Genomic DNA, 15,596 nt, shown 5'->3' with positions numbered 1-15,596 from the left:
TCCTTCACAGCTCCCTCCCACTGGTGCAGGTCCCGTCCCTATCCTTTTGTCTCTGTTTATTCTTTTTTCTTTTGCCCTACCCAGGTACGTGGGGGGTTTCTTGCCTTTTGGGAGGTCTGAGGTCTTCTGCCAGCGTTCAGTAGGTGTTCTGTAGGAGCTGTTCCACGTGTAGATGTATTTCTGATGTATCTGTGGGGAGGAAGCTGATCTCCGCGTCTTACTCTTCCGCCATCTTCTCCAAACCCCCACAGGTACGATGATTCCGGCCCGCTGTCCCCACGACTGTCGCAGCTTCGGCCGCCGGGGCCTCTCCAGAGCCGGCAGCCTCAGTGAGGCCGCTGTCCCCTTGGGCTCCGGGGCAGTTCCGTGGCTGCGGAGGGAAGAGACCCCAAGCCGGGAGTTCCAGCTCTGCGGAAACGCGGGCTCCGTCCTGGGCCCTGAGGCCTTCCGGGAGGGAGGGGGTCGCCGGGGGAGGTAGCCTCCAGGAGTGCAGGGCCCCGTCGGGGGTCCTGGAGGGCTGCTAACCTTTTAGGAAACTACCACTTCTTGATTTTTGGTGTGGTATCAAAGATGAATATCCACAATTATCTGAAAACGCGATTAAAATGTTTCTCCCTTTTCCAGTTATATATCTGTGTGGGGCCGTACTTTCTTCATATACTTCAACCAAACAACATATCATAACAGATTGAATGCAGAAAAAATAACAGGATTCATTTTATCTATTAAGCTAAACATTAGATAGGCAAAAATGTAAAACGATGCCACTTTTCTCACTACTTTTTGTTTGGAAAAATGTAGTTTTTTTTTCATAAAGTATGTTATTTGTGTTAACATGTAATGGGTTTATTATTTTACTTCTAAATTAATAAATACTTCTAAAAACTCCTCAAATTTAATTTCCAAAATGGTAAACATTGACAGATATAAGCCACAAAAACAAAAACCCTTTGGGGGCCCTCCATAATTTTTAAGATTATAAAGAGGTCCTGAGACCAAAAATACTCCAAACCAGTGATTTGGGCAATCATCAAATGGCTGCTAATATCCCCTGAAAGAGAGATGATGAGCTGTTCTGTGCCTCGCCTCCTGGATGGAGGGGCACACACCACATCACCTATGAAATAGTTTTCTCAGAAATCAAACCTGAATTTGACTGAGCCTCTTGATCTAACTACAGATTTATAGAAGATACAGGGGACAAAGGAACATGACCCAGGGGGCTGAAATCAGCACAGTCCACATGTGGAAAATCCAAATCATGTAGGATAAACAACATGGTTCCTTCAACAAATAAGTTGCAAGAAAAAAATAAAGAGAGGGGGCTTCCCTGGTGGCGCAGTGGTTGAGAGTCCGCCTGCCGATGCAGGGGACACAGGTTCGTGCCCCGCTCCGGGAAGATCCCACATGCCGCGGAGCAGCTGGGCCCGTGAGCCATGGCTGCTGAGCCTGCGCGTCCGGAGCCTGTGCTCCGCAACGGGAGAGGCCCGCGTAACGCAAAAAAAAATAAAATAATAAAAAAATAAAGAGAGATATAGGGGAATCTGTATATTAAAAGGAACTGATGAGACACATCAACCAGTGTATGGACCTTATTTGGATTCTGCTTTGATCCTTAAAAAAAAAAAAAGACAAAAGGGAAATTTAAACTCTGTGGACATTTGATGGTATTAGAGAATGATTGTTAGATTTTTAGCTGATAATGGTATTGTGTGTCTGTGTAAGAACCCTTATGTGAAGTCTTAAGCAAAGAAGGAGAACTTCTATGAGTATTGTAGAATAAGCAATATTTTTTATAGGAATTAACACAATTGTGGGACAAGCTGGGGAAAAAAAGTTCCAAAAAAAAGAAAAAGAATTAGAGAAAAGTCACCAGCCACCTTGTCACAGGTGAATGAGCTGGAGCTTGCAAGAATTCAGAAGCAGGGCTCCCCTGGTGGTGCAGTGGTTAAGAATCCGCCTGCCAGTGCGGGGGGCATGAGCTTGAGCCCTGGTCTGGGAAGATCCCACACGCCGCGGAGAAACTAAACCCATGCACCACAACTACTGAAGCCCGCACACCTAGAGCCCATGCTCTGCAACAAGAGAAGCCACTGCAATGAGAAGCCTGCGCACCACGAGGAGTAGACCCCGTTCGCCGCAACTAGAGAAAGCCTGTGTGCAGCCACAAAGACCCAATGCAGCCAAAAATTTAAGAAATAAATAAATTTAAAAAAAGAATAAAAGAAAGAATTCAGAAGCATCTGTTTTTCTGGAGTACAGCCACAAACAGAGTTGCTGGAGAAGTATATGAAAGCTTGTCCCCCATGGTTACTACTACTGTGAATTCTCAGAGGAAGTTCTGATAGTGAACCTGGGGTAGCTGGTCAGCAGGACCAGGGGTAGCTGGTCAGCAGGACCAGTAGTTGGGAAGGAGTGCTGGACCCAGAGTCGAGGATCAAGTGGATGGAACTTGCCAGTACCTGCAGTGCCTCTAAATCTCATGCAAATATCTCTTGTGGCCATCACTAACCTGGCGTTACACAGGGAAGGGAATTCAAGGAAACCTGGTTCCAGCTCGGTTCATTTGAGTACAAAACTACCACATTACCCTTCAGAGATAGAATATTTACTGATGAAATGATATGATGTCAAGATTTTCTTCAAAATGATTTGAGAAGTGAGGGAAATAGGTAAAGAAATAGATAAATCCATTTTGTACAGGAGTAGAAGATGGGTAATGGGTACAGTAAAATTTATTTTATTTTTCTCTTTATTTTTTGTATGTACTTGGATTTTTTTCTATAATTAAAAAGGTGTTTTTTTTTTTTTTTTTAAGTACCCCACTCACCCCTTGCATTTTTTCCCTTGGGTATCATTAGCTTCATGGGTTTTATTATTTTATTTATTTATTTATTTATTTGCGGTATGCGGGTCTCTAACTGTTGTGGCCTCTCCCGTTGCAGAGCACAGGCTCCGGATAGGCAGGCTCAGCGGCCATGGCTCACGGGCCCAGCCGCTCTGCGGCATGTGGCATCCGTTTTCTCCGAGGTCTCTGTGACTGTCCTCAATTGTTTTCATTCTTTTTTCTTTATTCTGTTCTGCAGTAGTTATTTCCACTATTTTATCTTCCAGGTCAATTATCTGTTCTTCTGCCTCAGTTATTCTGCTATTGATCCCTTATAGGAAATTTTTAATTTCATTTATTGTGTTGTTCATCACTGTTTGTTTGCTCTTTCATTCTTCTGAGTCCTTTTTATTTATTTTATTTATTTACTTATTTATTTACTTATTTTTTTGCGGTGCGCGGGCCTCTCACTGCTGTGGCCTCTCCCATTGTGGAGCACAGGCTCCGGACGCGCAGGCTCACCGGCCATGGCTCTCGGGCCCAGCTGCTCCACGGCATGTAGGATCTTCCCGGCCCGGGGCACGAACCCGTGTCCCCTGCATCGGCAGGCGGACTCTCAACCACTGTGCCACCAGGGAAGCCCCATGAGTTTTATTTTATTTTATTCAATGTGTTATAGTTAATTATAGCCATTGTTCTTGTTGATGTATCAATTGTCCCAAATATGGCTGGTAGAAGACCTTAAACTGGCTCCTTTTTCTTTGGACCTAACTGTGGTCTTCTTAGGTAGCTTCCTTCCTTTCTGACACCACAGGATATTCCAGACTTGCTTTGAATTTTCCTTGCCCCAAAGCCAGAATCAACCATTTCTCCAAGGGGCTCTGATTTCCTTTAGAAGGGAATACTGTATGTAAACCAAGATCCAGATGTTAGGTGTGCTCATGATTATTAGTGTGGTGTCATTTCTTTTAGGTCCTTTCTTTTTAAAAAATTTTTATTGTAGTTGATTTACAATGTGTTAATTTCTGCTGTACAGCAAAGTGACTCAGTTGTACATATATATATATTCTTTTTCATTATGGTTTATCACAGGATATTGAATATAGTTCCCTGTGCTATGCAGTAGGACCGTGTTGTTTACCCATTCTCTATATAATAGTTTGCATCTGCTAATCCCAAACTCCCAGTCCTTCACTCCCCCACTCCCACTTCTCCCTTGGCAACCACAAGTCTGTTCTCTATGTCTGTGAGTCTGTTTCAATTTTATAGATATGTTCATTTGTGTCATATTTTGGATTCCACATATCAGTGATATCATATGGTATTTGTCTTTCTCTTTCTGACTTACTTTGCTCAGTAATCTCCAGGTCCATCCATGTTGCTGCAAATGGTATTATTATTTTATTTTTTATGGCTGTGTGTGTGTGTGTGTGTGTATGTGTGTGTGTATGTGTGTAATATATATACACACACCACATCTTCTTTATCCATTCATTTGACAATGGACATTTAGGCTGTTTCCAGGGGGTCTGGCTATTGTAAATAGTACTGCTATGGACATAGGGGTGCATGTGTCTTTTCAAATTATAGTTTTGTCTGGGTATATGCCCAGGAGTGGGATTGCTGGATCATATGGTAGCTCTGTTTTTAGTTTCTCCATAGTGGCTGCACCAATTTACATTCCTAGCAGCAGTGTAGGAGAGTTCCCTTTCTCCACACCCTCTCCAACATTTATTATTTGTAGACTTTTTAGTGATGGCCATTCTGACTGGTGTGACGTGGTACCTCGTTGTAGTTTTGATTTGCATTTCTCTAATAATTAGCGATGATGAGCATCTTTTCATATGCCTCTTGGCCATCTGTATGTCTTCTCTGGAGAAATGTCTATTTAGGTCTTCTCCCATTTTTGATCGAGTTGTTTGGTTTTTTGTTATTGAATTGTATGTTTGTATGTTTTGGAAATGAAGCCCTTGTCAGTCACATTATTTGCAAATATTTTCTCCCAGTCCACAGGTTGTCTTTTTGTTTTGTTTATGGTTTCCTTTGTTGTGCAAAAGCTTGTAAGTTTGATTAGGTTCCATTTGTTTATTTTTGCTTTTCTATTGCCTTGGGAGACTGTTTTTGGTCCTTTCTTAAATGAGGGATGTTTAACAAATTAAGAATGGATGTTGGATTTTATTAAATGCTTTTAAAATCATCTGTCAAGGGCTTCCCTGGTGACACAGTGGTTAAGAATCTGCCTGCTAGTGCAGGGGACACGGGTTCTATCCCTGGTCAGGGAAGATTCCACGTGCCACGGAGCAACTAAGTTTGTGCGCCACAACTACTAAGCCTGCGCTCTAAAGCCCGCGAGCCACAACTACTGAAGCCCGCGTGCCTAGAGCCTGTGCTCTGCAACAAGAGAAGCCACTGCAATGAGAAGCCCACGTGCAGCAACAAAGACCCAACGCAGCCAAAAATAAATAAATAAATTTATTAAAAAAAAAATCATCTGTCAATATAATCATATTGGGTTTTCTCCTGACCTGAATTTTCTCTTGGTGAAATTTATTAATAAATTGTGTGATTGTTGGGAGGCAGAGACATCGAATAATATCCTTCTAACGGAGAATGAACTTTGATACCGGAAAATGAAGCAGGCAACTCCATGAAGTGCAGTTATGAAGTTTATTGTGGGTAACTTACATATGGGCTGGATCTGGCAGAGGATCCGGAGGCATTTGATCCATAGGCATTCAAAGCTGCATTCTGTGCTGCAGAAAAGGGTACAGGGGGATTTAAAGGGCCAAAGCTAAAAATAGAATCTGACTACTAGGGAGAATCATGTCCATATTGATGGGAACCCGGTTTTTTTCCCCTCCCCTTGGGGCTCTCATGACCATTAACCATCTGTGTCAGCAAAAGGCGTCCTTCCAGGACTGAAAAGTCCACGGGAAAAGTTGATAGGAAACTTACCTTGCTTGGGCACATTCCTTGTGAGTAGGCTAAAGGTCAGTGACATGGAAAAGGGAGCAGGTAACAGTTTAAGGAGAAAAAAACTATAGAATACCAGAAAAACCATTTACCTGGAGAATATTTTTCTCCCCACTTTCGTTTTTACTCATTGACATAATTCTTAGTTTTATTTCCTGATGGCAAAAGGAAAAAAACCCAACCCTCAAAAAGGTCAAGACCTCGTCCCTCTGTTGTCGGTGATTTGTTTCTTTTTGTTAGGTTGAAAATTGTGTAATGAATTTGATGACGCTGTCATTCTTTAAAAAAAGAAAAGAAAAGAAAGGGGAGCGAGTAGGACTGTGGGTCTAAGATAAGCTGACAAAATGGAGTCAGAGTGGTTCAGCCACACTACAGTACTGAGACATCCTTGCTCTCCTAGAGAAAACTCCATTTGTTAGTGGTGAATCTTTCATTTAGGATACCACTGTACTCTATTTGCTAATATTTGTTTAGCATATTTACATCATTATTCATCTATACCTGTATTTGCATCGCTGTAAAACTTTTTTTTTAATATTTATTTAATTTATTTATTTGGTTGTGCTGGGTCTTAGTTGTGGCTCGCTGGCTCCTTAGTTGTGGTACGTGTGCTCCTTAGTTGCGGCTTGCCAGCTCCTTCGTTGTGGCGTGCGAACTCTTGGTTGCGGCATGCACGTGGGATCTAGTTCCCTGACCAGGGATTGAACCCGGGCCCCCTGCATTGGGAGCACGAGTCCTAACCACTGCGCCAACAGGGAAGTCCCTAAAATTGGTTTTTATAAATCGGCATTGAGTTGTTTACTTATGAAACATGGATTTGGGACTTTGTTGAGTACATAGGCCTTTGACAACTTCCTCAATTTTTTTTCACTTTTACAGATCTGTTTAGGTTATTTGTGGTTTTCTAGAGAGTCATCTCTTTCATCTGTAGCTGTTCAAGATCTAGGCTTCTTGTGTCGCTCATCTTCTATCTTGTCTCCCTTCTCTCCTCCCCTCTATTCTCAGTTCAGGGGACCAGGTTTAGCTGATCAATATCTCTGCCTCCCGATTCCTGGGAAGAGGTTCTGGCTGATCAGCCCAGCTCAGAGGTGTCCACCCTTGGTCCAATCAGCCATGGCCAGGGGAGCATCGTGTGGTACAACTAGACTCATAGGTGTCACCTCTGTGGGTCAGAAGAGTCTTAGAGCAGGGAGGTTATAAAGTAGGCAGATATCTCAAAAATTCTCTCCTCAGTGCTTAGATTTAGCAATTATTTCATTTCAGGTTTTTTTCTAATTTGCCACTTTCCATTTGCATTGTTATTAAGTTCTTGTTTCTGCTTTTCTTAGATTCATTTTGTAATCTATTTTCAAACTTCTTATTTGATTAATTTATTAATTTTATGTCTTGTGATCAGAAATTTGTATTTAAAGCTTCAAATTTTCCACTCAGTATAGTTTTAGTGTGTTCCACAGTTTTGTATGTAGTACCTTCATTAGTTTTATATTTTTGTTCTAATGTTGTCCTTGATTCAAACACTTGCTTTGGAAAACTTTAAAATTTTTTTCCCACATTGTTGGGAGAGGAGGCTTATTATTATAGGTTTCATTTTGATTGTACTTGTCAGAGTGTGGAGTGTATAATCTGAACGATTTCTACTTTGTTATGGTTTTCTTTGTGTTCAAATAAGTGGCCCATTTTTGTAAATGTTCTAAAAGCTCTTTAACAGAATATGAGTTCTATAATTTAGTTGCTCTATTGCTTTATATATTTTTGAGACTTGATCCATTAAGGACTGAGATTTTAGAGTGTTAGATGTGAGAATGTTAGAATCTATGACTATCTTTGTATTTGTAATCCTCCTTCCATATCCTGCCATTCTTTGCTTTGTGTGCTTTAATGCTATTATTTAATGGATAAAGTTCATGACCTCTACATCTGTTTTGTGGATCATGCATGTGATCATGATAAGTGATCCTTTTGGTCCCACTTAATAATTTTTTTGCCTCGAATCCAACTGTGCTGACATTAATATTGCAAACCTTACTCTTTATTTCCCCTTGGGCTCTTTTTGCTTATTCTTTTTTTTTTTTTTTGCGGTACGCGGGCCTCTCACTGCTGTGGCCTCTCCCGTTGCGGAGCACAGGCTCCAGACGCGCAGGCTCAGCGGCCATGGCTCACGGGCCCAGCCCTTCTGCGGCACGTGGGATCCTCCTGGACCGGGGCACGAACCCGTGTCCCCTGCATCGGCAGGCGGACTCCCAACCACTGCGCCACCAGGGAAGCCCTATTTCTGATTTTTTATTGAGTCTCTCTGTTGCAAATTGATTCTTTACTCTTCTATTTAACAGAAATCAATCTTGCTAAGTAGTGTAAGATACAGGGTTAACTGACATTTTTCCTCCAGTTACTGTTCCCGTCTATATTACACAATCAAGTCTTTTTTGTTTACATAATCAAGAAAAATAACTTTAACAGCCTTTGCTCTTTTGTGTCCCAACAGCTCTAGATGTCTGTGGATCCTTTTGGCCCTGGGCATTGTGTTATTTCTGTTCAGAAGTGTATACCTTTATACACAGTCCAGTAACCACAAGCCACGGCTCCTTCATCCTGCTCCGGCTGCCGGGATGCTGAAGCTTCTACCTGAGGAACATGTCAGGAGCCTCTTTGCCTATGATGGAATCTGGTGAGATAACAAGTTATTCCACCTTGGTCTGACCTTTCCTTCCTGTGGCTCACAGTGTCCTGTTGTGCCCACTTTACAGCCAGTTCCCTACCTTCCTGCACCTGTGTTGATTGAGAACGTGATTCCAAACCACGGAACCAGGAAAAGGCTTGGTCTGCAGGGCACGGACTCTGTTCCCAGCGAAGTCCCTTACGATTTTGGAGGGCCTGTTTAACCCAAACCACAGGAAAGATGTTGCCTTTCTGTCCCTCTGGCCTCCTTCTTCTGGTCAGGGTTGCTGAGATGCCACTGACATTCCTGCGACTCTCAAGTTTAAAGAAGCTTGGGGAATTCCTTGGCTGTCCAGTGGTTAGGACTCTGAACTTTCACTGCCGGGCCTGGGCTCGATCCCTGGTTGGGGAACTAAGATCGCACAAGCCGCGCAGTGTGGCAGAAGTTTGGTGCAGGAGATGACTCAAGAGAGGGGGCCTTTTTTTTTTTTTGATTATAAAATTTATTTTTTATTATTTTATTGGAGTCTAGTTGATTTACAATGTTGTGTTAGTTTCAGGTGTACGGCAAAGTGATTCAGTTATATACAGAATATTGAGTAGAGTTCCCTGTGCTATACAGTAGGTCCTTGTTGGTTATCTATTTTATCTATAGTAGTGTGTCTATGTTAATCCCAAAAGCTCCTAATTTATCCCTTCCCCTCACGTTTCCCCTTTGGTAGCCATACGCTGGTTTTGAGAGGGGGCCCTTCTTGCCCTTTCCCCTTCCTTCCCCTCCCTGTGTCTTTGGGAACAGCCACTGCTGGCATTCTAGAGTCTCAACCCAACCCGGACAGTGGCTATGGGAAAAGAGAGTCTGAGGGGAGCAACACACTGGGTTAGGCTTCAGACCCCGCCTTACCCACCAGCCCACCCACCCAATCCGCAACCTTAGTCCTCATCTTGTTCTAGGCTCTTCCCGAAAAACCAGTGCAAATGTGAAGCCTCGGAACATCAGGGAAGCTATAACTTTGAGGATGCCTATGGCCAGAGTGACCTCCCTGCGGTGAAAATGAGGAGACAGGCTGAATTTGAACACTTTCAGAGGAGGTAATGCAGACTATGTGGGCTCTTGGGCCCTGAGGTGGAACAGAAGCTCTCCCTACTGTCTCCTGAGGGTGTGGGTCCAGGGAGAGAAGGAAGGCACTCCGGCTCTTGCAGGGTCCCTGGAAGGAACTATTAGGAATAAACCAAGTAAAGAGAATTGAGGAAATAGTCCTTCAATAAAGATTTATAAAACTTGGGAATTCAGGCTTCCCTGGTGGCGCAGTGGTTGAGAGTCCGCCTGCCGATGCAGGGGATGCGGGTTCGTGCCCCGGTCTGGGAAGATCCCACATGCCGTGGAGCGGCTGGGCCCGTGAGCCATGGCTGCTGAGCCTGTGCGTCCGGAGCCTGTGCTCCGCAACGGGAGAGGCCACAACAGCGAGAGGCCCGTGTACTGAAAAAAAAAAAAAAAAGATTGATCTAGACAACATCTCTCAATGAGCTTACAGTATAATAGAGGGATACAGACTGTGCCCTCCCCTCGGGGTCAAGTGGCCACTCTCCCCACCACATCCTCCCTGCGCCACCATCATCACAGAGCACACGAGCAGTCTGTGGCCCAGGGAGTGTTTTCAGCAAATTGCATGGAACTCAAGAGTTCAATCCCAAGCTCAATATTATAATAGCAGTCAGGGAGGGATGTGGTAGGTTTTAAGAGGGAGAACAGCATCTAGCTCTGAGAACTGAAAATAGAACTTCAAGAAAAAGGTGACATTCAGAGCTGGCCTGACCCCTGTTACTGAACAGATGACTTTGTATTCTAGCTTTTGGAGTCTGGCTCTGGGTTCCCATCCCAGGTAGGTACATCTCCGTTCAGAAAAGACCCGAGCAACTTTCTTATTCCTTCTTAATCAAAAGGAGGAAGCAGAAGGGAACAGTCATTCATTGGGTACCTGCTGTGTACCCAGCACAATGAAGCTTGACATGCTTTCGTTTAATGAAATGAAACCATTTCATTAGTCTCCCTCTTTCCACCACTGGGAATCGCCCTTAGTAGCTGTGACCTCCCTGGGTATCCGAGATAACATAGAAGAGGACAGAAATCTATGTGCATCGAGGAATCTTGGGACATAATTGGCTTTTTGGTGGCCTCCAGCATCATGGGAGCAGGCAAAGCATGAGCCCATCTCCAGGGAGTGCGTATGGCAAAGGATATTTATGCCGGTTAAAAATCCCCTCTACGAGGGAATTTTACACACTCTTTTAGTTCAGCATCACATCCCTGTGAGGTAAATATTATTTTGCCAACTTCACAGAGTTATCTAAGGCCACAGAAGAAGACTAGATTAGACTGGATTAGAGCTTGAATTGATCATATTATAAGAACAGAGATAGATTCTAAAATAAAATCATTTGGGATGAATTGGTAGTGCTTTTGAATAGTCATTTAAAAAATGATTTGCCACTTTGGGTAGTTCTTTTTTTATTGTGGTGAAGCATACATAACATAAAATTTACCATTTTAACCATTTTTAAGTGTCTAATTCTGTGGCATTAAGTACATTCACATTGTTCTGCAACCATCACCAGCAACCATCTCTAGAACTTTTTCATCTTTCCAACTGAAACTCTGCACCCATTTAACAGTAACTCCCTTTTCCCCTCAGTCCCTGGCAACCACCATTCTATTTTCTGTCTCTATGAATTTGACTATTCCGGGAAACTCATATAAGGATGATTCATTATTTATCTATTGCTTCCTTCCCTTTAGTAACAGAGATACCTAGAAGGGACTGGATTAATTCACAGCACCCATCCAAAACTGAGGGTGGGCATTGGCAGCTTTAGAACTGCTGGAATTTGAGAAGGACCATGGGACACCATCTAATAGAGCCCTGGGGAGAGGGGAGTGGTCAGCAAACTCCCTGGATTAGGTGACACTTAAAGGGTCTCTGGAGGGATGTGTAGGAGTCGGCCAGGAAGGTGAGAGCATCAGGGAGTCCTTGGCATCCTCTCAAATGTTGTTTTTTGTCCTTTTTCCTGTGTTCTCCAGGTCTCCAGTTTGAAGGACCAGATGCTCCCATCTATGAGGCAAGGGTCCCCTTCCCAGCTCTCTTTTGCACTTGGCATCCTGTCCTTCGCTCACTACCTGTGCCCTCTTCCCCCCATGGTAGCCGGTTTCAGATTTTGACAGAGTCTCTATCCTGATTAAATATTAGACGTGAGTCCATGGTGGGGAGAGGGGGAAGGGTACCTATAGAAGTCATGAATTTTCCAGCCATGGGGTAGCTGGTGTTCCAGGGAGGACTTCCAGAGGACTGGGCCACCAAGGGTCCTGCTGCCTTCAGCTACAGGAGGAAGCTGCCGCCACAGCCGGGCTGTGTTGCCCCTGTCCGGGTCAGCGCCAGCAAGGTGGATGCTCTGTGGCCTGCCCTTCTTTCCCATCTAAGATAGCTCCAAATCAAGGTCTATGCAAGTATGTCTATCCAGAACCCTAACTGAAAAGGAGTCTGGGAAATATAGTTTTAGTTTTCCCCCTTCTGCATGCCACATGAGGCTGTAATGGGTGGTGATTGAGCAAAGCTGCTCTGTCCTCCAGAGGGCGCCTCTGGACACCTCCCCCGCAACTACCCTCACCGCCGCTGCCCCCTACACCTTTGTCACTTTGTCTCTACTCTGTGTTACCTTCTTTTGTGTGTGTGTGTGTGTGTGTTACCTTCGTCATGGCACTTATCATACCTGAATTACTTTATATGTGTCATGATATGCTTATTGCCACTCTTCCTCACTAGACTATAAGCTTCTTGAAGGCAGGGAGTCTGTCTTATTCACTGCTCTTTTCCCAGGGCCTGTAGTTTGGATCTCAGAAAGTATCTCTCGAATGACTAAAGTGTTTTCAGCAGAAATGACCCAATCTAGGTTACTTTTCGTAAAGATAACTGGCTGTTGCAAAAGACAAGAAGGCAAGGGAAGAGAGTAGCAGTGGGGATGGAGAGAAGCAGATGGATTCTAGCTACATGTTGAAGGTGGACCGGGCAGGACTCACTCATGGATTGGCTGTAGGCGTTGGGGAAAGAGCAGGACAAGAATGACTTCATTTGGGGACTGGAACAGCTGAGTGGGTGGAGGTGCCATTCACAAGGCAAGGAGAGCCAGGGACGGGGTGGAAAACAGGTTTATCGAGAAAAAAACATAGTTCAGTTTTGAAGATATCAGTTTGAGCTGCTTGTGAAACTTCCTAGCAGAGCAACCAACCAGGCAGCTGGATCTCAGAAAGATAGGAGCTGAAGATGTACTTTAAAAAAAAATATTATTTATTTACTTTATTTATTTATTTTTGGCCGCGTTGGGTCTTCATTGCTGCATGCAGGCTTTCTCTAGTTGCGGCGAGCGGGGGCTACTCTTCATTGTGGTGCGCAGGCATCTCATTGTGGTGGCTTCCCTTGTTGCAGAGCACAGGCTCTAGGTGCGCGGGCTTCAGTAGTTGTGGCACGTGGGCTCAGTAGTTGTGGCTCACGGGCTCTAGAGCACAGGCTCAGTAGTTGCGGTGCACGGGCTTAGTTGCTCCATAGCATGTGGGATCTTCCAGACCAGGGATCGAATACTTGTCCCCTGCATTGGCAGGGGGATTTTTTTTTTTTTTTTTGTTTTGCGTTACGCAGGCCTCTCACTGTTGCGACTTCTCCCGTTACAGAGCACTCCCGTCCGGACGCACAGGCTCAAAGGCCATGGCTCACGGGCCTAGCCGCTCCGTGGCATGTGGGATCTTCCTGGACCGGGGCACGAACCTGTGTCCCCTGCATCGGCAGGCGGACTCTCAACCACTGCGGTCAGGCGTATTCTTAACCACTGCACCAGCAGGGAAGTCCCTGAAGATGTACATTTTTAAACCATCAGCATATGAATAGTATTTAAAGCTGCTGCCTCCTCTAGTGAGAAGGTGTAGATTAAGAAGGGAAGAGGACGCAGAACCAAACCCTGAAAAACTCTCTTTGGTGGTCAGATAGACAAGGAGTCGGCAAACGGAATTCAAAAGGAGCAGCCACGGGACTTCCCTGGTGGCGCAGTGGTTAAGAATCTGCCTGCCAATGCAGGGGGCACAGGTTCAATCCCTGGTCTGTGAAGATCCCACATGCCGTGGAGCAACTAAGCCCGTGCGGCACAACTACTGAGCCCATGTGCCGCAACTACTGAAGCCTGCATGCCTAGATTCCATGCTCAGCAACAAGAGAAGCCACTGAAATGAGAAATGAGAAGCCTGAGTGCTGCAACGAAGAGTAGCCCTCCCTCGCCACAACTAGAGAAAGCCCGTGCGCAGCAACGAAGACCCAACGCAGCCATAAATAAATTTAAATAAATAAATAAATATATACATATATACATATATATATATATATACATACACACATAGGGGGAGAGAGAGAGAGAGAGAGGGGGAGAGAGAGATGAGCAGCTGGCGTAGGAAGGGGTAGGAAGAAATCTTTAAGAATGGTATCCTGCAAGCCAAGAGTTAAGAATGCTTCAGAAATGGCCCTTGAACACACCAGGTCCTAGGCCTTGATTCTTCTTTACTGGGCTGGGGCAGCAACCGCAGAGCCAGACCTTAGGTTTCAGGGGCACCCGTGATCCTTCTCTCGTGTTGATGCTCTCTGCTCCCTGCTGGCCATTCTGGGTTTGTGCTGTTCTTTGCATTTCGTCTTTCTATCTCATCCACCCTAGGTCACCCTGACAGCTTCTCTGGGGACACTGAACACCCTCGCTGACATCCCAGACAGTGTGGTGCAGGGCAGAGGCCAGAAGCAGCTGAACGTTTCGACCAGTAACCGGAAGCTTTTGAATTTCATACTCCAGCACGTGACATACACAAGCACAGAGTATCAGAGCTGCAGGGTGGATGTAGGTGAGAGGCTGTCCTTGGATGCCTAGGGACCTGTCCAAAATGCTTAGGGACCCAGAAAGACACCATCAGGCCCTCAAAGTCTTCCTCCTCCAGGAAGCCTGCCTCTCTAGCTCCTGTTTCTAACTCTAAACACCTAACTTCCCAATTACTGTACCCAGTGCTATCCCCCACGTTGCCATTGACCACACAGAGTGACTCGAAGAAAACGACAGGCAAAATGCCTGCTTGCCTCTCCATGAAGACAGATCATTGATGCTGTGCCCCTAGAAACCATCCAGTTCTGTTCCTCATTCTCAGTAGCAAGCATACCTGAAGATTTTGGCTGCAGTAGATGGGGGGCGGTCTATGCGTCAGTACCTTGTCCTGGGCACTAACAGGAAAGAGGGATGTGGGGAACTAGAAGCCCCCAGGTCAGTGGCTTTGTCTTCCTCCTCCCATCCCAGTCCCAATTCCCATTCCCAGAATTCTTGGGAGAACAACTCCTGCCACCGGCAGGGCAGCCCCAGTTTCTTTCTGGTTGAATTCAAGGCACCCGTTCCCATGTTGAGCAGCTACACAGCATTCCCAGGACACCAACAGAAAAAAATGAAGTGTGGGATAGATTTCCCATGAGCACAGACTAGAGGCAGAGTTCTCTTCACCTTCAGATTTTCAAACATTTCTTATCACAAAATGACCCTGTGAGGTATAAAATGGGGCAGGTAGTATTATCCTGGTTTTGTAGATGGAGAAGGAGGTCAAGTGATCTACCCAAGGAATTTCAGATAACAAGACAAAGTCAAACTTAACCCATCCCTCTGATTCCAAGCCCACTTTACCCAACAGATTCTTACGGGGAGGAAATGTGAGTTTTGGAGGTGATCAGCAGGTTGCCCCAGGGATGCAAAGCAGGTTATGAGTCACACTGCCATAGACTATGCAGTCCTCAGTCTCGTTCCACCCGTCCACTCCCGCATCCCGTCGGCTTCCCAGGCAGCGCGGGGAGTGACCCAGACACAGTGCACCCACCCTGACCTTATTTCTCTCTCCAGTGAGTCTGGAGTCCAAGTCCTCAGTGGCCAAGTTTCCAGTGACCATCCGCCTTCCTCTTATGCCCAAGTTATATGACCCTGGACCAGGTAAGGCCCTTGTCCCTGGGGCTTCATGGTGGGTCCTATAGAATAGTGGTGAGATTCAGAAGGGATCCCATCTAAGATGGAGGAGAAAAATGATTATAAA

At 45.1% G+C, this 15,596-nt stretch overlaps 1 protein-coding gene across 1 annotated transcript in view; it reads left to right on the top strand.

Annotated features, from left to right (window-relative positions):
• The first annotated feature begins 256 nt into the window (after nt 1-256).
• The window catches only part of B4GALNT2 (beta-1,4-N-acetyl-galactosaminyltransferase 2 (SID blood group)), a 30,997-nt gene continuing 15,657 nt past the window's right edge, over nt 257-15,596 (top strand). Inside the window, 7 exon segments of the mRNA XM_007472337.1 lie at nt 257-474; nt 8,283-8,465; nt 9,407-9,578; nt 9,871-9,895; nt 11,469-11,569; nt 14,198-14,378; nt 15,410-15,496. Of these exon segments, the coding sequence (XP_007472399.1) occupies nt 257-474; nt 8,283-8,465; nt 9,407-9,578; nt 9,871-9,895; nt 11,469-11,569; nt 14,198-14,378; nt 15,410-15,496 (967 nt within the window).

This window comes from Lipotes vexillifer, unplaced genomic scaffold, assembly GCF_000442215.2.
Source record: "Lipotes vexillifer unplaced genomic scaffold, Lipotes_vexillifer_v1.1 scaffold591, whole genome shotgun sequence".
Classification (NCBI taxonomy): domain Eukaryota; kingdom Metazoa; phylum Chordata; class Mammalia; order Artiodactyla; family Lipotidae; genus Lipotes; species Lipotes vexillifer.
Note: the sequence above shows the minus strand (reverse complement) of the source record. Positions and strands in the feature narration are given on the sequence as shown.